Source organism: Armigeres subalbatus, chromosome 2, assembly GCF_024139115.2.
Source record: "Armigeres subalbatus isolate Guangzhou_Male chromosome 2, GZ_Asu_2, whole genome shotgun sequence".
Classification (NCBI taxonomy): domain Eukaryota; kingdom Metazoa; phylum Arthropoda; class Insecta; order Diptera; family Culicidae; genus Armigeres; species Armigeres subalbatus.
In genome coordinates, this window is record NC_085140.1 from 143,939,275 (window position 1) to 143,962,701 (window position 23,427).

General features: G+C 40.0%; 1 protein-coding gene across 1 annotated transcript in view; it reads right to left on the minus strand.

Annotated features, from left to right (window-relative positions):
- Positions 1-23,427, minus strand: part of LOC134210939 (serine/threonine-protein kinase NLK) — a 250,974-nt gene that overhangs the window by 20,769 nt on the left and 206,778 nt on the right. The window contains 1 exon segment of the mRNA XM_062687387.1: positions 12,045-12,100. Within this exon segment, the coding sequence (XP_062543371.1) occupies positions 12,045-12,100 (56 nt within the window).

Consider the following 23,427-nt stretch of genomic DNA (forward strand, 5'->3'; position numbering starts at 1 on the left):
GTTTTAATGAAATCGTAAGGGATTAAACTTTCTAATTTCAAGCAAAAATCTGACACACACACATCTACAGGTTTTACAATAGTTTCTATGTCACACCTATCCGTGGTCACCCATTGCTCAAATGATAACTGATCAATATTTTTCTTCAAACTCAGCGAATAAAGTATTTTCCAATGATGAAGAATCTTGACAATCCGAACAAGATCGTAGATAGCAATTTGATGTTGTATGTTCACACAAAAGACTACCAGTTAACATTTTAATATCCTTTGTTAAATTGATTCTTTTCAAACTATGTAAAATAAGATTAATATTCTCATGGGTTGTGCACACACACAAATTATGTGTTCCTGAATTGGAAAGAAGCTTACATTGCCTTGGCCGAAGGCTTGCAAATGAGGAAAAACCTATTTTAATATTATCGTGAATTTCCTTGAAGCGTGTGTACGCTTCTTTCAAAGTCGTCATCATTAATCGTTTTTGGATTGCTTGACGCTTTCCATCTTTTTTACTGATACATAATCTTTTGACCAGGCATAGCTCGACTTACTTCATCATCTTCAAAATATTGAACTACTATTTCTTTTGTCTCATCTGTTAATGCAGTACTAGACCTAGTATTTTTGGTTGAAAGGCAGTTATTCTTCAATTGTTTTGCCTCTTTTACTGTATTTCTATTGGTTTTGAACTCATCAATGGCATCCTGAATAGACCACGAACTTGGCAGCATCGACAAAATCAATAATTTTTCTTTCCTTGTCGTGGCTGCATTCGAGAACCTTTCCTTCATATTTATAATTACCTCATCGTAGTCTGTATTTTCCACATCATCAGGTCCTAATTTGAAGAGGTTTCTTCGTACAGCTTCGTTTATTTCACGGTATTTTTTCTCCGGGTAATAAACGTAGTCCATCTTACTCCATTTGATCGGAGTCACTTTTATCCCAGCTATGCCCTCGTTAAAGCGTTCGATGTTGACCTTTTGGATACACTCATCTTCCGATTGATTTGTTGAAACAGATTTCGCTGATGGTACGGTGGCAAGGCTCTCAGCACTTAATACTTCTGGTAATTCCTCAGTTGTTGTCGATACATCTGGCAATTCCTCAGTTGCTGTCGTTTTCGAACTTCCTGCGCTCTGCTCAACCGATGATATACAGATTGCTCTTTTGTCAACGTTTAGACGGCAGGACGTGCAAATGCGTAAATTTGTATTCAATGTGGACATTGGAGCATAACCAGTCGCTTTCAGTTTATCTATGGTGCTTTCGGTGAGATTTCGTAACTCTTTTGAACACTTTTTCCATCAAACGGCCTACAACAGTTGAGAAAGCGGCTACTCATGTTGTTCGTAATATTTCAATAAACAAAATCACTTTTAAGTTTTACTGACTAGTTTGGTGTCATTTGCTTGACTGAAGAAAAAATTACTATAAGATCTTTAACAACCTTAGTAGTAGTAATTTTTTGCTTTTTCGTGAGCATTGTCATGGTATGTACCTATCATGCATTTGTTGTTGTTGAAGATACCCGTTTCCTCCCGATCATAAAGTCTATTCTCTAAGAGGTATATTTTTTGCAGGTAAACTATAGACGTACACGTGTATATAAATCTTTGATTTTGCAGCTTTTGTCTTAAAAATAACATTTCTGATATGTTTCTATCAACGTTATTATCAACAGGTTTCAACACTATTAAAAGAATTTTTCGCCAGTCACGTGCAATGAAAATTATGACACTATCAATACTTTTGATCACAACACTGGATCGTGTCTAAGTTTCTTATAGATGCTATGAATAATTAAATCAAAATATCATGAAAACAACTTGTTTAAATCACGTCCCTTAACAATAAAATCTGCATCAAACTGCAATTCTCGAAATAACTTACACAGAAAAAATTTTTTACTAAATGTGAAAATTGTGAATGTTTGAAATGTCATAACTTTTTGTTTATTAGTTTACCATCAACAAATTTTTATGGTAGATAGCTAATATAATGGACCGTTTTCCCTAAAAAATTACGTTCGAAAAAAGATAGGGTTTTGAGATATTTGAGTTTTTGTGACAAAAATGATATTTTTAAATGCAAAAAAAAAATTTTTTTTACTGTGCACATTTTCTTAAGAATCACCATTTAGTTGTCTAACTTTGCTGAAAAAATCATAACAATCGAACATTCCGTTTTTGCTGTGCAGCTTTTTAAATATTTTTGAACCATTTTCACATACACCCTTTTGAAAAGTTAGTCGTGACTCAATATGAAGATTTGATATCGAAAAATGACGATTTAGATGAAATTGAAAAACTGTGCAGAGTTTCAAATATTTTCGAAATGGTCGCTCAGGATCGACTGACATGCCCCCGTGGAATGCCTCTATAGTAGCCGACGAAATTAGGTGATCCTGTGAATGTTTTATGTGACCGTTTCTGATTAGCTGTAATATTTTGGATATTGATTCAACTAGGGTGGCTGTGCCAGTAATAGTGGTGTACCAGTAATACTGGAAACTCGATTTTCGCTGGATTAAGTGCATTTTGATTTTTACAAATTACTTCATAGCTTGCTTAAAAAAGGTGAATGTGTGCGAAAAAGTTTACAAATTTTCCGGGAAAACATCGAAAAACATCATTTATCCTCAACTTTTTGGCTCCCTTGCACCAATAATAGTGAAACGTTCCTATAATAGTGAGTTCCATAAAAAACCAATGGGATTCACTATTATAGGAACAGAAGTTAGCTTGTACCAGTACTGCCGCTAACCGCAAGTCGAGCACATCTGTATATGGGGCTCCATATACAGATGTGCTCGACTTGCGGTTAGCGGCAGAGTAGTCTAGTACCAGCTAGTCCATGTACCAGTTAATGGAGGAAGCGATTTTGAAAAGAAAACAATATTTTGACAACAATATTTTTCCCGAAAATTAGAGAAGAACAGATTTCTGCCAATATATTTACATCACAGGAAATATATTCCTATCAATTGTTATGAATTAATCAATTTGGACCTGTCACTAATACCACTATAACCGGTACACCGACCCTACTATACATATTAGATATCATAGAAATTAGAGATAATTCAGGTAACGCATTGTCATTTGTATTTTTTACATGATGAACTTATCACGGAAATAAAGTATATATATAAAAAAAATATCATTTCCAGGTTGGTATATATGCACTGGCTCGTTATTTATATGACACAGAGACCAGTGCCTTTTCTTCAATGGTTCAACATTACAACTACTAACACTTGGCCTTCTTTTCAACTTAGTATTCTATGGACGCCATGTTTGAGTTTGGTGAAACGGCAATATTTTTACAATATTTTTGTAAATTTCAATCTCAAATGGCCGGGGTTCTGCTAATTCGCACCAAGCGCCAACAAAAAAATTCCCAATTTTGTGCCCAAACTTTCGCTTAGCGATTTAAATGATTAAAAATTGGTTTGGATTACCCACTACCCCATAACTAAGGATATCCTACAAGAAATGATTTCTGTTTTACTTTTACGATCAAAATATCACAAATCAGATCCCCGATCAAATCATACTCACAAATATCCATGACAAGTTATAGCTCTAAAACCATTAACCCGACAACTAAACGTCGAGCAATAGGAGATAGACATTTAGTGGTATCCCTTTAATAACCTCCCTGAAGAAGGCCCAACATAAGGGTCGAAATGTCGGATGCAGTAGACTTACTTCGCTACTTGAGTTCTCTGAGCAGAAAAAGCCAAAGTAGAGGATTTATCAGTATTCTATTAGCAATTCCACACTTAACAATTGAAAACTTTTGTATACCTGCCATTCACCTTGTGTTGTTGGCTAAAAGCATTTAGCCTTTGACCCTGATTACAGATAAAGAGTTAGTTCTAGCTATTATCTAGCAACATGAAACATAAAACTAAGCTTAATTTTACGCAAAACTACCATGTAGTTAAGGACATGATTTTCGTAATTATTTAATTCAAATAAACCATTTTTAGCCGTTATGTGGCCGATTCGATGTTTTCTTCCGCTGAAAACTAAAATTCTTTGACATTTAAAAACTAACGAAATATTTTTTCTTTGAAAACATTAAATTGATAAGATCGATTAATCACGTAATGTAAAAATTGATTATTTTCAATTCCACTTATGTCACACTTTGTGTCTGAAAATCTGAACTTTTCGAATGGATCGTGCTACGTCACAAATCCCCCTTTACCCAGCGTTACGTAAATAATGCAAGTTTTCTTTCTGATGAGGAGCATCCATTTAATTTATCACTGGGGAGGCCTACTTTTTTAATATTTTATTTCGATTTTAAAGCAAACTTCAAGTGGGGACTAATTTATTAGGAAACATGCTACAATATTTGTGCATGAACATCCCAAAAATCAGTTCAATATGTTATGGTTCATACGAACCAAGGTGAATACAAACAGGTTTTTTACAACGGCGTTCGGAGCAGGAACCCAAGATTCTCCGAGATTAATCAGTAGTGCCAGCATCACCAAAGACAATACTACACATGCGCTCGACTGTTTGGATCCTAATCTTGGGCTGGTGAGAAACAAACGCAAAAGAGAAGAAGAGATGCTCGCCGAGATGTTTCGGATTTACTGTAAAAGATAAGTTGAGTTCCAGCCATGGTAAGATCTTAATAGTGGATGGTAACTGACTAAGGTACCAAAATTTATTCCTTCTGATTCTTTGTCTACATATATAGCTCTGTATATAGACGAAGAATCAGAAGGAATATTTTTTGGCTGTTACGCCCTTTTCAAATGTTGGTCTAGATTTATACTTCTGTTGCTGAATTTTAAGTACTACCAGTCCAAAATGCATCAAAAATAACTTCTGAATTAGACAGGTTAAAAATATGAATTACAAATGTCATTGTTGCGGGAGGCGAATAACAAATATCATAAACAGTTGTCACCCAATCATTTTTTTTTCCTGTCGGGTACAATATCCACTGCGACCAGATATTTGATCTATTGTGGCTGGCCCCTTTTTAATGTATAGTAGAAGTCAGATAGTCTAAAACACTATTGAAGAGTGATTTGAACTTACTGACTATGATTATTATCCCAGTAAGGTATAATTAAACGAATGAAGTATATTGCCTTGTTGGGAGAAGTTATCCAAACATCTGAGGGTTCAATAAAAACCTTCTCAAAAATTTTTCTTCTTCTATGAAAAAGTGCTGTACAATCACAAAGTAAATGTTCCGAAGTTTCAATCTCAAAGTTACAGAAACGACAGATATCGTCTTCAAGCTCCCCAAGTTGTTTTAAATAGTATTTACTGGTACAGTTACCTGTTATTAGCCCACTGAATGTACATAAGTCCTTTTTTGATAAGCTCAAAACCTTTTTAGTTATTGTTGCATTTGGAGTTATGAATCTCCTTGATTGTCGTGCTGTCCTTGTATTATTCCAGATTGCATTTATTTTCAGTTTTTCCCAGTTCTTTAGTTCCATTTTAAGAGTACATTCCGAAATGCCACATAATGGTTCTGGACCGACAAATAGTTTGGAAGATCCTTCTCTTGCTAACAAGTCAGCTTTTTCATTACCTTCAACTCCACAGTGCCCAGGAACCCAAAATAAATTCAATGTATTATTTTGAGCCACCTGTTGGAGTGATTGAATGCATTCCCAAACTAATCTTGATGAGCAAGTCACTGATTTCAGCGCTTTTAGCGCAGCTAAACTGTCAGAAAAAATACATATATTTGCATATCTGTAGTTACGTCGTAAGCAAACGGTAGTGCACTGAATAATTGCCTGTATTTCTGCTTGAAACACGGTTGGCCATTTACCCATTGAAACAGATATATTTACTCCAGGGCCTGTTAGACCAGCTCCTACACTATTATTTAATTTTGATCTATCTGTATAAAATATGAGCCTGGTTGAATACTAGGTCCCTCTGATTCCCACTCAGTGCGACTAGGCTCCATCACATTGAATAGTCGTTCAAAGTTGTATTTCGTATTCATCCAGTCTTTATGATTAAATAATGAATTTATTTTAATTTCCTTAAGTATACTGAGATGACCCCTAAGATCTCCCTCGAAGAACGTTATTGTTTTCTTTAATCTTAGTGCACTTTTCTCAGCTTCTAATTGTATGAACTATTGTATGAATACGATTTCAATTCGAACTGACGAATATCAAAGGTTTTCAGAATACGAGATACAACACTAAGTGTGCATGATGCAGAATGATTTGATATGATACATAAACATTATATTCAATGAAATTTAAACAATGACAATAATTTACACTACATCAAATTACATTGGCCGCAGTTTGAGCCCATACTGTGTTTTAAGTGTAATATTACAAAATAAAATTTTGAATAGAAATACATATTGCGTTTATTATATAGTAGAAGAAAAGTCCAACCCCGTACTGCTTACCGCTTTTAATTAAATTGCTTTTAGAATGTTTGAGAAGAGTTTTAAAAACTCCTTCGTATGGTTTCCCGTGGAGATTTTTTCGATTATCATTTTTCTGCTTCTTCTTCTTCATGCGACGTCAAAGCGCCAATTGAGTGGTGTGTCCTTGAAAACGCGAGTACTTTTAAATTTGGATTTTGTGAGGAGTGACCTTAAGGAGATGTAGTTTTATGATGAATTTTGGTTCAAAATGTTGTGGTTCATATACCGGACACTGTTGCAACATGTTCAAAGATGACCAAATTTGGGGATCGTGATGTGGTCTATATGCAGGCCATTTATAGTTTCCTTTGTTTTGCTGGCATCAAAATCTCTCTCTTTCTCTCTGCCTCTCTGTTTCGTAGATCTACGTTACTCTGGCTAATCGGAAGAACCATTCCTCGAGCACGACGACTAATACACGGATGAGCAGCTGAAATTCCCTGATCTAAAATCCTAAGATCCGTCCTTCCTTAAATATTGTAAATCGTACCTTTGGTTTAGACTCGGTCGGAGTTTCGGACTGTGCTTTGCCGAACTAAAGGCGCACCACGCACGCGCTTCCGCTCATACTCCGATGATTGCGAACGATTTGTTTTTACTTTTTTTCTGCTGAATATAGGTAAATCAAAAACAATTCAGCATCAACAGTAATAATAAATTATTGTTTGAGTTGAGAGAAAAATTATGCTTTTCTACGAATAATCAAAATCAATCAAAACTGGACATCAGCTAAATATATAATAAAGGTGTATTTTTCACTAAATTTGCCAAAATTTAATAACTGGAAATCATTTCAGCTCTAAATGTGATTCATTGGTGGCCACAATCTGGGGTCGTATCAAATGATGATGATATTAATAATGGTTATGTGCACCCCGAATGGTGGAAAATCCGATTTGGAAGATCTCCATCCTGAGCAATATCCAGCTATCGCCAACTGTCACCAAGTAAGATTTCGGACGACTTGCGGGAGTTCAAAATTTTAAGTGCATCTCAGTTCAAAACATTTTTGGAACAAAAGAGATCAATAGGCTGTTCATTGTTTTGCAAATTCTTTCTATTTATATCGAAGACGAGCCAGCCTAGGGCTGAAAGTCTCCTTAATAGAGACACTAAAGAAACATTTGATTTAAATTGTTTTTTTTTTGCCTTTCTCGTGTACTAAGTATACGTAAAGGCTATATGATCGCTCCAAAAACAAACATTTTATAGAAGGCCCGGAGACCCATTATGTTATATACCGATCGACTCAGTTGCATTCGACGCAGGATACTATACCATTGTTTCCTATTGAAAATTGGCCAAATCGGACTATGCGCTCGGAAGTTATGGCCAAAATACTATAATAATGCACGAGAAAGGCTCCATCACCGCTAGGTGGATTAATCAGGGTTTTTAAATAATTTGTTGAGTTGTACAAGAAAAGGTTGTAATAATAGATTATTTGTACAACTTTCATTGAAAACCACCAATTTTTTTAAGCAGGATGGTAGAACGGGTATACCAAAAGCCCACGAGACACCCCTGGAGTAGTCATGAGTGAGAAGTGAGGAATGAAGAAAATGAGAATTGCAGAGTGAGAAACAGATCCTTCTTGATTCTTCCTTCATTCTTGTTTCCTCTTTTCTTTTCTGCTCTGAGCTTCACCATTGACGAATTTCGCGCCAACCCTTCTATGGAGCTGGCAGCACCATCTCATAATCGAATGAAACTTGATGGGCATACAGTTATGGTATTTCTAAGCCACTCTGCATACTGAGTTTTTCAAGAATTGTTGATGAGGGCTTAATTTTTTTTATTTTCATTGATTGGGGCCCTCCTTAGCCGTGCGGTAAGATGCGCGGCTACAAAGCAAGACCATGCTGAGGGTGGCTGGGTTCGATTCCCGGTGCCGGTCTAGGCAATTTTCGGATTGGAAATTGTCTCGACTACCCTGGGCATAAAAGTATCATCGTGTTAGCCTCATGATATACGAATGCAGAAATGGTATCCTGGCTTAGAAACCTCGCAGTTAATAACTGTGGAAGTGCTTAATGAACACTAAGCTGCGAGGCGGCAATGTCCCAGTGTGGGGATGTAATGCCAATGAAGAAGAAGAAGAAGTGATTTTTTTTAAATCGATGTAACTCTAAAATGACATTCCTTTTACCTTCTCGCTTCGTTCGTCTTTCTACATTCTTTAGTTTTTTTTTCTCTTTCTCTCCTGTTTTCTTTCTTGCTTTCTTCTCTTCGATCTTCCTTCTTCCTATTTCTTTTTATCATCTCTTACTTCTCATTTCTCACTACACACTTCTTACTATACTTATTTTTACTTCTATTACTTAACATGCTTAACAAGGGATCAAATTTCAACAATTCTGCCAAAAGGCATTCGGCATTCGGCTAAATGATCCTTTTGACATACTGGTATACACCCAGTTTTTTTTCACACGGTTGGATTTCATTAATTTCTCGGTTAACCTGAACTTTCACAGTTTTTTAAATACTCCCTGAATTTTCTTTGATTTTTTGTAAATTTTTTCGTGGGGTTAACTTATTAGTTCATTGACGCTGAAGGTCTTAAACGACCAAAACCAAACCGTGTAAAAAAACCTGGGTGTACGACCAAATGACCCTAAGCCATTGTTCTTTGGAAGTGCTAGAGCATCCCTGACATGGATGGTTTTCAAAATTAGTGTAGAGATGTAAAGTTTTCTCTAAATTGTTTCAACTTATAATTTTAGAGTGAAATCGATAGGCCGACCCAGTGTTAAGAAATATCATTACGGTGGTAAGGGACTAATTGGCAGATAGCTTTTTTTTCAAAACTTAATCACAAATCTAGAATTTTTTTCAATATGTAACTAGAAGTGTGCTCCTTCTTACCACACCGCCCACTGGCGCCGACATTTTTGCATCGGCGCGTCGCTGATCTATAAATAATAGAAAATTTTTAGTCCACATATTTCTAGGAGAAATCACGAAGGATTGATCGAGGAAATTTTGAAGAATTTGTCGATTAAATTACGAAGAATTTTCCGAGGAAATACTAAAGAAAATTATGTAGAGTTTCTTGAACAAATATTGAAGAATTTGCCGAAAAAATAAAGACACATATGCCAATAAAATCCTGAAGATTTTTTCTAGGAACTTCTAAAGAATTTTCCGAAGAAATATCGAAGAATTTGCCGAGCAAATTGCGAAAAATTCTTCGAGGGAATTGCGAAGAAGATTTTACTAAGGAACTTCTGAATAAGTTCCCGAAGAAATGCCGAACAAATTTCCTCTGAAAATGTTTTTTTAAATGTATGTCAATGAATTCCAGAGAATAAAATCCTGATAAATTCCTCATTCGATAATGTTTTCGGTAATGCGACAAGGTTTTTGTTTTAGTGGAACCATAAATAGATAAATCCTGATTATACTCTGACACAGATGTACATACTCGGAACCATGACCAAGTTCAGAAGATTATTTTTTTGTTCATTGAATTATAATCAATGAATAAATCAAATAATGAATAATCATTAGTTGACCAATCGTAGCTAACAATGATACATTATAGAACAAATCTCGCTTAACTTTTCAAAAGGACCTAAGTAACATTTTTTTCATGAATTAATTTGAATACTGCAATCAATAACTTTCATGTTGTTCTGTTGATTGCGCTATTCAAATTAATTCATGAAAAAAATTTAACTTAGGTCCTTTTGAAAACTTAAGCGAAAAATGTTCATTAACATCATTTCTATTTCGCATTTCCTATGCACCTGTGACATTTCTTCACCTATGTACAATAAAAAATCTACCGACTCAACTGCACTATGCAATATCCAACATTCTGAGTCATATGCTACTGGCTTGCTTGCTTGCTTGCATTACGCAAATATGTTAACAACCACTGAAAAGCGGTTGGGATAAGTTTTCCATTTACCGCTTTATTTTGTACCAATTCTCTATTTCTCGGGTACTTATTCAAAAGGACGTATGTGATTTTGTAAACAAAGATTCAAACGTCGATTTGTCCAATCTGATGGCACTCCCACACAAACCAACACCACCAACAGGTAGCCGAAGGCTTCCCCTATCTGTCTGTTGTGTTAGTTTGCGTGGGAGTGCTATCAGATTGGACAAATCGACGCTTGAATCTTTGTTTACAAAATCACATACGTCCTTTTGAATAAGTACCCGAGATTTGCTCAGTTCCATAGGTAACCTCGCCCGATCTATGGTAACGGGGAAAGGAATGGCGTCGCATCACTAATATAAGAGATCAGGGTATTATGAGCCATCTAGTTTGTTGATGGTCATTTATTACGTTTGATAATCCGAAATGTAAGCTAAATAAATGAAATATGTTTGGAAACGGTTTAAAACGTAATTAGTAATTAATTTTCATTATGCCAATCGCTTCACAATTTTTTAACAATCTTTTTATCAAAACAAACGAACAGCAGAGTTGAAATAATTAAAACCAACAAAAAAATTATCTTATTTACATCATAATAGAAATGCATCTTATTTACTGGTTACATTTCAATGTCATCTAATAACAGCCATGTGAACCAAATAAATTATGTCCCAAACTGAAGACTGAAACTTAAATACCAAGAAAGTATTCACGGAATACAACCATGTGTCAACTCGCTGTTGCACCCTGACTGCAAACATGAGATGCATCTTAGAGATAAGTTTGTTGCAAATACACAACACAGCAAAGTTCTGAAGAATATCTCATGTAGTGAAGAATTACAACAGCTTTGACACGCTGCTGTGTTGTGAGGATCCATCCGGAAGGGCTTTACCACCATGTTTGTGCTGCAGCATGAACTGTTAAAAGCTTGTTAACTCAATCACGTTTCACCGCTTTCGGGACCCTGAAAAGTTCTATCTTCTTGTTCTAGTAATTGTGGAGTGAACAGTATTAAACGAGGTAAGATGGTTCAACTTTTGTAGAACACATAGTTTACTTGGCTGCGGTTGCTGACGAGAATATTCCAAGATGAAAAAAACAGCAGTTTCTTTTGATGTTCGTGTTGAAAGTGTGGCAATACTTGAATTAAGTTAGGAGAACAATAGAAAATCAAGATTTGCACCCAAATATCTTGTATTATATCTTGTATTATTACAGGAAAACAATTTGATTTTAAATACATAATCGAATGTGAAATAATTTAAATTTAAAATAAAAAAATATTTGCTTAGAAATAAAAAAAAAAACTGTCAAAGACGATTGTAACCCAATTATTCATAACTCAAGCTCTTATTTCTTCGCCTCAATCTGCTATTATCAAAATCCAATTAGGAACAGTGCGAGATAGAAACAGTCAAGACTGCTGTTTATTTATTTTAGTCAAAACTACAGCCAATTTCCATCCAGCTGAACTCGTTGAGACTGGCATTTAACGGCAAATGATTATTTGCATGGAAGACCACTTGTTATTGTAGCCAGATTCCAAAGTGTAGTGCTGTTTCCCTTTATATGATACTGCCAAACGAAAGTTCGATTAACGAATGATTACTTGTGAGTGTGAGAACAATGCTGATGGTTTTAAACTTGAAGTTTTAATGTGCATATGGGAATGGTAAAAAAAAGTGTGATTTGTTTTTGAAAAAGGATACATCTCCTGGAAAAAGTCCAAATGCGGTGGTTGCAGGATATCCAAAGCCGATAGAACCTGAAATTGAACAGAAAAGAAACAATCAATTAGAAAACCAGCGAATCATGACAAAACGACCTTGAATTACACGCTAGATATTTTTCATTGCGACCTGAGAATTGCGACAGCTCATCTGGGTTGTTTAACAGACGGACGCCGAACGAAACAGTTGAATCGACAAAGCAGTTAGTCTAATACTTATTTAACTTTTCCCTGGCAAGACTCCAAACTGTATCAACGCATTTTCTACCCAACCGCAGAAACATCTCAAGTGAAACGTAAAATGCGCGTTGCATGTATACAGAAGGGTAGACCTAAGATTTCAAGAAAGAGTAGACTGCCAAAATTTTCATTCATCACGTCATCAATCAGCCGGCAGGAGATCCTTCGCCTGTTTTCACCACGTGCGTTACACTGTAAAACCTAGTAACTGTTATTTTGTTGTATGAGATGGATAATGCAAGGAACGATGTGACAGTAGTTGTTGATGAATACCATATAGGGACACGGCAGGTATTTTCGCCTGTTCGTCATAGTCTCGAAAACCAATAAAAGAGACGCTTTTTTGTAAAACTCATACGTACCAAATCGTAAGTTCCGGAGAAACGTTCTGCCATAGTGGAGTTCAAGCAAATGTACACTCTAACTTTCACTTACTCAGAGACTGAGTAAAATTGTATTGCTATCTCTTTTTTTCTCATGGAAATTTTACTCAGTTTCCGTCAAAAGCGGCACTACTCATAGCTATGAGTTGTCCTGCTTTTGGCGGAAACTGAGTAAAATTTCCGTGTGAAGAAAAGAGAAGGCAATACAATTGTACTCAGTCACTGAGTAAATGAAAGTTAGCGTGTACGTTGCTTTCGTTGGTTTTAGCCCCTACGACGATGGACGGAAATACCTGCCGTGTCCCTACCGAAATATTGTTGGTAACTTTTTATTTTAAACTAGTCGACCCGGCAGACGTTGTCCTGCGTAGTAGGCAAAAATGCTGATGTGAAATTTCCTAATTTTAGTTTTTCACGATTTGCACAACCTTACTCGGAGTTTTTGCATGAGGAAGTATCATATAAACCCGTCGGAAACGGTAACGAACATATCTGCTGAAGAAATGAAAAAAATCCATCCAGCCGTTTTCGAGTTATGCGGATACGAACACAGACCATTTCATTTTTATACATAAGATAGATTCGAAATGTAATACATTACGTATTTGAGTGTGGGCCTAGGCTCCTCGTAAACACAACTTATAGCGAACTAATCGGTGAAGTATGAGTACAAAAAACAAACTTTTTTGTTTGATTTATGATTTTAAGGATTAGTATGGCACTGACTACGTCATCTTGTCTCCGCGGTAAAAGTAACATTTTTTTAAGTATACTCTTGAAATGCTAAACAGTAGATATCTCTTCAAAAACAAATATAACCGGCAAAATTGGTAGAGAAAATTAACAAATAACTATCCTGTCTAAAGGTGATAATCGCTTTCTTTTCGCCGTTCGTCATCTCCTATAAGCTCGACCAATATATCGTGCCCTCGTGACTTTGCATTTAACCGTTTTGTGATAACGAGTATCCGATTAGTGCATCCCACAGTGGGTTGCATCTGTTCTCGTCAGCTATAATATGACCATGGTATACTGTCTAACCCTTTGGCACGATTTTCGCCCTTTCCGTAAACCCCAGAAATCCACCGCCCATACGACCATTTTTTTTTTTCACATAATTAGTTGCCACCGCACGATCTCCATTTTTTAGCTGTTTGCTCAATTACGTTGGGGTTGAAAATTATGAAAAACTCAAACACAGCACCGGCACAGCAGGGCCCTCTCGCGATCCCTTTGAGATTTTGCCGCCGTGTTGACTGTCAAGGGATTTCCTCATTTATTTGTCCACGGCTTGTCGCTCACGCCAGAGATAGAGAACCGTTTCTCCAACCAGCTGTGCACAAGTGGACACTCACGCCCCGTATATTGGGATGTCCACTCACGACTCTAACCTCAATCCGTGTGCGAACCCGCCAACCAATCAGTCGATTCAATTTTGAAGGGGCGCTTTCGAAACTGAAACGGTTGTTGGTGTAATCCAACTAAAATGTTCGGGCGCTCAGTGATAAATGGGTCAACTTTTAATTTATGTTCTAAAGTGGCAATCACATGAAACTGAAACTGTGCCTGCGTGAACAAGAACAACCGAGAGGACAGATTCTTACATTTTGATGTCTTATCATTTTCTGTCGGTATAATGCATTTTTGCTTTTATCGCACGCCAATAGTAGCTTATCATTTTTAAAACGACCTTTGATAGTAATCCCGGTAGGTCCACATCGTTTTGCATTAATATCCTGTTCTTATCACCCCAGAATGAATTTTGGAGTAATTTTATCACTAATATGCAAAGTAATAACAAGTTTTTATATGAAAAAATTGAGCTTCAGATAAATGAAATTCCAACTGACGCAGGCGATCAAGTCAACATACATGCGTATAACATCCATTGCTTGAAAATTCATGTCATTTTGAGCAAGTGGTCAAAATATATACTCAATCTAATTGTGAGAAATGGAAAAATTAGCAAACTCGTGGAATGAACCGCATTGATGCCGCCTACAGATTTCTATTACAAAGCAAACTACTTAGAAAAAGTCGCTGCTTTTAAGGAATAATTTCTAGAACAAGCACTTTCCTGGAAAACTTCTCGAAGATTCTCTTGGGAGCTACCTTGGTTTAATGAGTGGTCTTTGCATTAATTTTACTTTAAAACATTTATAATAACAAACGATTTTACCTTTTTAGCACAAATTTGAAGAACGAGCTACTTTCCTGGATGTTCTACCATACAAGTTTGAAAGAATGTCACATCATTTTAAGATGAACGATTCTTGTGTTACATTCCGAAATAATCTGTAACCACTTGGCTCACCGTTTAATCTTTGCATTTATTTTGCGCTAAATTGGTCATAACGGTCATAATGTACAAAATATCGCGTCTAAGGTAATTCGAATAAAATAATAGTGAAGAACTGTTATTCCATCAAAATTAACAATAAAAAGAAAACAAAAGGAAGGTTCTTTTCAAAAGGCTCGGAAAGCTCCTTTCAAGAGGCTCGGAAGCCTCCTTTCAAGAGGCTCGGAAGCCTCCTTTCAAGAGGCTCGGAAGCCTCCTTTCAAAGGGCTAGGAAGCCTCCTTTCAAGGGGCTTGGAAGCCTCCTTTCAAGAGGCTTGGAAGCCTCCTTTCAAGAGGCTCGGAAACCTCCTTTCAAGAGGCTTGGGAGCCTCCTTTCAAGAGGCTTGGGAGCCTCCTTTCAAGAGGCTTGGGAGCCTCCTTTCAAGAGGCTTGGGAGCCTCCTTTCAAGAGGCTTGGGAGCCTCCTTTCAAGAGGCTTGGGAGCCTCCTTTCAAGAGGCTTGGGAGCCTCCTTTAAAGAGGCTTGGGAGCCTCCTTTCAAGAGGCTTGGGAGCCTCCTTTCAAGAGGCTTGGGAGCCTCCTTTCAAGAGGCTTGGGAGCCTCCTTTCAAGAGGCTTGGGAGCCTCTTTTCAAGAGGCTTGGGAGCCTCCTTTCAAGAGGCTTGGGAGCCTCCTTTCAAGAGGCTTGGAAGCCTCCTTTCAAGAGGCTTGGGAGCCTCCTTTCAAGAGGCTTAGGAGCCTCCGTCCAAGAGGCTTGTGAGCCTCCTTTCAAGAGGCTTGGGAGCCTCATTTCAAGAGGCTTGGGAGCCTCCTTTCAAGAGGCTTGGGAGCCTCCTTTCAAGAGGCTTGGGAGCCTCCTTTCAAGAGGCTTGGGAACCTCCTTTCAAGAGGCTTGGGAGCCTCCTTTCAAGAGGCTTGGGAGCCTCCTTTCAAGAGGCTTGGGAGCCTCCTTTCAAGAGGCATGGAAGCCTCCTTTCAAGAGGCTTGGGAGCCTCCTTTCAAGAGGCTTGGGAGCCTCCTGTCAAGAGGCTTGGGAGCCTCCTTTCAAGAGGCTTGGGAGCCTCCTTTCAAGAGGCTTGGGAGTCTCCTTTCAAGAGGCTTGGGAGTCTCCTTTCAAGAGGCTTGGGAGCCTCCTTTCAAGAGGCTTGGGAGCCTCCTTTCAAGAGGCTTGGGAGCCTCCTTTAAAGAAGCTTGGGAGCCTCCTTTCAAGAGGCTTGGGAGCCTTCTTTCAAGAGGCTTGGGTGCCTCCTTTCAAGAGGCTTGGGAGCCTCCTTTCGAGAGGCTTGAGAGCCTCCTTTCAAGAGGCTTGGGAGCCTCCTTTCAAGAGGCTTGGGAGCCTCCTTTCAAGAGGCTTGGGAGCCTCCTTTCAAGAGGCTTGGGAGCCTCCTTTCAAGAGGCTTGGGAGCCTCCTTTCAAGAGGCTTGGGAGCCACCTTTCAAGAGGCTTGGGAGCCTCCTTTCAAGAGGCTTGGAAGCCTTCTTTTAAGAGGCTTGGAAGCCTTCTTTCAAGAGGCTTGGAAGCCTTCTTTCAAGAGGCTTGGAAGCCTTCTTTCAAGAGGCTTGGAAGCCTTCTTTCAAGAGGCTTGGAAGCCTTCTTTCAAGAGGCTTGGAAGCCTTCTTTCAAGAGGCTTTGGAGTCTCCTTCCAAGAGATTCGGAAGCCTCCTTTCAAGAGGCTCGGAAGCCTTTTTCCAAGAGGCTCGGAAGCCTTCTTTCAAGAGGCTCGGAAGCCTCCTTTCAAGAGGCTCGGAAGCCTCCTTTCAAGAGGCTCGGAAGCCTCCTTTCAAAAGGCTCGGAAGCCTCCTTTCAAGAGACTCGGAAGCCTCATTTCAAGAGGATCGGAAGCCTCCTTTAAAGAGGCTCGGAAGCCTCCTTTAAAGAGGCTCGGAAGCCTCCTTTCAAGAGGCTTGGAAGCCTCCTTTCAAGAGGCTCGGAAGCCTCCTTTCAAGAGGCTTGGAAGCCACCTTTCAAGAGGCTTGGGAGCCACCTTTCAAAAGGCTTGGGAGCCTCCTTTCAAGAGGCTTGGAAGCCTTCTTTCAAGAGGCTTGGAAGCCTTCTTTCAAGAGGCTTGGGAGTCTCCTTTCAAGAGGCTTGGGAGTCTCCTTTCAAGAGGTTCGGAAGCCTCCTTTCAAGAGACTTGGGAGCCTCCTTTCAAGAGGCTCGGAAGCCTCCTTTCAAGAGGCTCGGAAGCCTCCTTTCAAGTGGCTCGCAAGCCTTCTTTCAAGTGGCTCGGAAGCCTCCTTTCAAGAGGCTCGGAAGCCTGCTTTTAAGAGGCTCGGAAACCTCCTTTCAAGAGGCTCGAAAGCCTGCTTTCAAGAGGCTCGGAAGCCTTCTTTCAAGAGGCTCGGAAGCCTCCCTTCAAAAAGCTCGGAATTCTACGCTCAAGAGGTTCAGAAGCGTCCTTTCAAGATACTAAAGAGGCCTTATTTTAACATTTTAAGTGGCTCGAAGGCCGCCTTTCGAGAGGATCGAAAGTCTCTCTACAAGATGCTCAGAAGCCTCTTATCAAGAGATGCAGAGGCCTTCTTTCAAGAGGTTCAGAAGCTCCATGCAGAAGGCTTTGAATTGTATTTTCAAATGGCTTGGAAGCCTACTTCAAGAGGGGTACCTGAATTAACGCGAAAGTTTGAAGGGATACCTCTCAAGAAAAAGGTTGAGAACCGCTGGTATATAACAACAACAGAATTTTCGTTAGTCTACTTTTGTGTTTTGGAGCATCACGGGGAGATAACAAAATATTGTTTTTCAGATGATCGAGATGTTGCTTCAAGGGACTCGTGGAACTAGAACTTTTGCAACAGTGTAAAAGTGTCAAAAAGTTATGCCTGTTGGCCACACATCGAAAAAGTCCGTCATAGATCACCATCAGCGTGGATAAACTAAAGGGCAGGTGACGAAGATAGACAATGGCATTTGGAATGCTGATGACGATCCGTTAACTACAACTTCACTCAAGTTTGAAAGCAATTCAGAGACCAGTCCGAGAACCAGTGTGACATAGTCGATAATCACTTCAATGGACTGATCCAGCAGAAATCGATGACGAAAGGAAACTATAACTACCTGTTTGAGCTGACAAAATCCTGCAAGTTTCATGTAGCCGCACTTGAGTACTAGGGCTTGGTAGTGGATCAACATCACAAAGTTGCAGATGTCTCGTTTGAACGATCACACATTGCAGGTGTGCAATCCGAAACATGGTAAGCTACCTAATAATGAGGATACGATGCTCATTGCCAAAGAGCCTGAATGCTAAATTCTAGAACGCTTCTGAAATTCTCTTCATCCTACGGTGCTGAAAGATTCTCCAAACAAACCTGTTAATTAAAAAGTTCATACTGTCACGTCCTCTCATCTCGATATTTATTGAAAACTTTGCAATGAGAGTACAAAGTTACAGCTTGTCAAAGTTGGCCATTTTGTATGAAAATCGGACTACGCATTGATGATGATCATTCAGTCAAAAATAAAGGAATTTGTTTTCATATTTGTTTTGTTTTTTTTTACTTATTAAGATTCGATGTATATATTTGATACTTCATCTTTTCTTTTGAAATGAGTTAATTTGAATAACATGGTAGAATGATCTATTTGAAAAGCATTACCGGAGGTCGAACGAGTAGTATTCATCGAGCTCTTCAACAGAAAAAAAAAACAAAAAACTTGTTTGCAGGAATTTGGTGCATACGTCATTTTTACACATTACTGCAGCGGAGCAGAAATCCTACAAGTCATCGTGATTCCACTATTCAGTTAGATTATGAACAAGGTAAGATTTTGTATAAGATGCTATTCCAGTGCAACTCATACATTTCGTTCACAATCAGCAATAAATCAGCAAGTATATCGCGATCAATCCGAAAACGGCACCTAACAAGTTACTCAATAGTGCAACTTAAGTACGAAACTAACCAACCAATCAACAATAAATCAAATGCACTTTTCCGTAGGAAAATAATAAAATCTGTGCAGCAGCGCAAGTTAGCACCCCTAAACCCACTACCACCGACTGGCTGGGAACTTTATTGTCAAGCTTTGGGCTTTATTTGCTAAACTAACTGCCGAAAGTTGTGCTCTTCGCACAAGCTCTCCGCCGTTAACCCAAGAGATTTGATCTATGCTCGAGCATTCGAACGATGGCGTATGGGGGCCAATACCAGTCAAACAGTCGAACATAAATCATACCGCCAATCGACCGTGTGCTGTTCCCTAAGGCAGTAACGGCCAAGGAAAAACTGCCTCTACCTACAATGCCGCATTGTTTGTGCATAATTTTACACATTTTTACTCGATTGGTGGCCACGTGGTTACAGTAAAAACTCATCGTAGCACAATCGTTCGGTAAATTCTACTGCCTCAGAACAGTTTACTGCAAGCATTAACATTAAAATTATCAGAGGCTGAATATCTGCACACTTCGCTGAAATATGGACCCGTGCCATGTGGTGGTCGCACGTTGAGCATCCACTCTGCCGGGCAATTGCTGATCGGTGTGGACAATATATTGCTTGAGCTCTCTGCCTTTGGCAATTACATTCGATGTTGACACGTGTGCCCCCGACAGTTTCGGACGCTGAACAAGACCGGTGCGGTGCTAAGAGTAACGAACGTAAGCACTGCACGCGGACTGCAGTTGGTGAGCATTCGACGGGATGAGTATATGCCATTAAAAAATTCTACGCAGTCAGTCATCGATAGCAATATGTCAGATCGTGCACCACGGTAGCTTTCTATGAATAATGGAACAGTTTTGTAAACTTAAGAGACTGGAAAATAGTCTCAGAGGAGTTGTCAAGTGAAGATATGTCCACCGTGTGTTTTGTTTGGGTAATAAAAAAAGCTTCATGCAACCATTAGCAAGCCGTTGGGGACCAAACTAACTAAAATTCGACGACAACATATTTTCTCTCATTAAGCCACCTGTATATGTGGATTAAAAATATTTATAATTCGCACAACAGTTTTTTTTTCGAATGCCATACTTATTGATGCATTAGTAAATGAAACAACAGCACGACCTTAATTGAAACTGATATTTTTAGCTTTCAACTTGCTCTTCCACAATGTCCCATTACGACGTCAAAGCATAAACCTTGAACTTCTGTAACAGTTCTGACAACCAACGCGCCAAGGAATGTACGTAATAATGTGAAAAAGCTATAACATCGGGCTGAAGGGCGGTTTGCTGTTTACTCTTACAGCATTTTCCGTCGGCGTGGTGGACGGACGATGTCACGCAATAGTTCACATGGAGCAAACTTCGCACGAAACCATTTAGAATTCGGGAAATTAGCAACGCGTAGGTTACAAAAATGTCATCGGTCAGGTATGCAGGAACAGGAGAGCAGATAAATTGCGTGAATTAGGTAAATTATCGAACAAGCGTCAACAGATCCGTGTTGGTTTATGTTAATTTATTGAAAACAATAAAACCCTATGAAATGAAAGCAATCCAACGAGAAAATGGTCGTTGGAGTTATGATTGCAATCTCGTGGAATGTATTATTTGATAGCATAAATTTGCTTTTCCAAAACAACCTGAGCTATTTCATTCAACTTCAATTGGAAATATAGTTGCTGAACGTTCATGGAAAATTTCCTGTGAACGATATACCTTTTGCGTGATTCCACTGAATCAGCTTCATTCCAGATCAGGAAAAACCTTCATTCATGCTGCTCATCACTGCCATTGGCTGGCATAAGGATGAACTTTAACAATGCATTTCAATTTTCATTCAGTTGAAACGATGGAACTCGCTGGTAAATGGTAATAAAAGCCTTCGATTCAGCAGTGAAAAAAGGTGTGAATTATTGACTGGCGACTAGTAGTTATTTTCATTCTTCAGCATTCTACCTCATTTTCATTTTGTAGCCCTCGACTATATCGTTTGTTGCAGTTTTATAATATATTGCAACTGAACAGATGATACTCAGTTGCTGTTTGTTAACAATTAATCAACTAAACGGCTGGCATTTTACTTTTGTAGCATAAGAAGATTCACTTTAATAGAACAACAGTGTCTTTCTCGTGTATTATAGGAAATAGTATTTTGGTTATAACTTTTGAGTCCATGGCACGATCTGGTTTATTTTTAAAGATGAGTGAGTTTTGTTTTGCGCGCACACCTACACACACGCAGGGCCTGCCTAGTATGAGGTGGGGTTTGACAGTGGGCTCTGTTAAACCTATATAAAAATGTGCATGTACCCACAAGCAGGTCCTATCAAAGCGACCGTGCGCCGCTCAAAACACACTAGCCCAGCCCAGGTGCTTCGAAAACGACAACGGACACGAGCGGAAATCGAGATGAATAAAATGCATCAAGGGCTGACAGTTGTTTCATTCCACTTTTTGAGTAAAGCCGGGTGACACCGTCTTGAAATGGTGGGTGGGCTAATGCCAAAGCTACCTTCCGTCCCGTAAAACCGTGACAGGCCTTGAGGCACCCCGTCCTAATCCAGCCGTCTGACTTAGCAAACCTTGATTCCTTCCTGGCTTACGCCGATCCGGCTCTGAACGCCGAGGTCTGAACCCCAGCATGACCTTACTGCATCAGTAAAGATAGCCATGGCCATGGGATCAAGAAGGCTTCTATTTCAGCTGGTTTCGAGGACATCCCTAAGGGGTCCCAACAATCATGAACTAAGCTAAGTCAATCAACAAAGCAAAGTAAGTGGTCCCCTTCGCAAGGAGAGGTCCCGGCCCAGCACATCGTCTGCGAGAGAGATGGAGCGTAAGGAGACGAGTAGCGACGTCGTGGAGAGCGTTAACGATGCGCCAATAGTCGGTAGCACAATACGGTAGAGATAGGGTCGAGTGGCGTCCTGCCGAGCTTGACCATCATCATGGTGCAACTCGATGACATTATCGACTTCACCAATGGACAGGGCAACATGGCTTAAGACCTGAAGCTAAACCTGCTTGCTTCGCAGTTTGGTTGTTGTTGCAAAGCAGGCACAGGAAGTGTTAGCTGCTAGGCTGGAAGACTGCGGCAAGATGGAGAAAGGACCACAGACTCCTCCCTTCTCCTTCCATAGTACCACAACCATGGTACAGGAGACGTTAGACTTCGCACTCAGCGACGGGAGAGCGCAAACCAGGAGAGCAGGCCCACGAAAGGTGCAAGCAAGGGTGAACGGCGTAAGAAAAAAGCAAGGGCGAAACAAGCCAGTAGGCCACCGGAGGCGGGAAGCCAACCCGACCAGGAGAACCAGCGGTTGGACAATCCCTGGCATACGGTAGTCAGGAAATCGAAGGAAAAAACGGCAACCACACGCCCGGCGAGAGCCAGGGAGAAGGGGAAGCGCTGCTTATTAAAACAGAGAAAGAGCGCTACACCGACATGCTCAAGGCGATGCGCAGCGCTGAGAAACTGGCGGACCTCGGTAAAGAGCATAAAGAGGACGAGAGCGGGCGAGATGATTCTTGTCGTAAGGAACGGCTCACAGGCGGGCTGTACCTTATATGGAGCGCTAGATCAGGAGGTCCTAGGCAAGGGTGTAGAATTTGGGGGCTCTACACGACGAAGTGACCCTCCAATGTAAGCAGCTGGATGTGGTCACGACACCGGAAGAGATCGCCTCGGCCATCAAGGACCAAGGTGGCGTGGTGGTGATAAAGGCGTCCATCTGTCTGTGAAGAGGACCGCAGGGGAAGCAGATTGTCACGGTGAAGTTACCGGCCACCGACGCTAACAAGGTGATCAAAGTTGGTTAGCAGAAGCAGGCAGCATTTACCAACCACCGGTAGTTGAGAAGCGCTTTCGCTGCCTCTAAGCGGGACACAAATCGTGGGCTTGCAAAGGGCCGGACAGGAGTAACCTATGTAGGCGGTGCGGCGTAGATGGCCATAGCGATAAAGCACAACCGAGTACGCTACGTACGAGCAGGAAGCAGGAACACCCACGCCATAGGTGAGGCTCCGTGCCCATTGAGTGGTTAGGAGGCCGTGCAAGTAACGGAGCTCAACCTCAACCAGCAGTTGCTGTGGCCGTCGCTAGCAGAAGCCAGCACGGACGTAGCTACCCTGACAGACCCGTACCGCATCCCCACGGATAACGGAAACTGGGTAGCGGATGGATCCAGATCAGCGGCGATTTGTACGACGGGAAGATTCCCGATCCAGGAAGTGCTGAACACTGGACGTCGTGCTGTGCAACGAAAGCTTGAGAAGTACCTTCCAGCAAAACGTAGTGGAATCGATAATAGACGTAACATTCTGCAGTTCAAGTTTGGTCGGTGATCTGCAGTGAAGGGTTGACGACGGTTACACCCACAGTGACCATTTGGCTATCCGGTACTGCAAGGCAAGGAAAGAAAGCCGGGGAGCTACTCCTACAACCCGGGCGTGGAAGATCGGTCACTTTGGACGGTGGGACCTTCAGCGAAGTTCTGGGTCTGGAAGAAATCACGGGAAGTTTGAGCGGCGACGAACTGGTTGCGGTCCT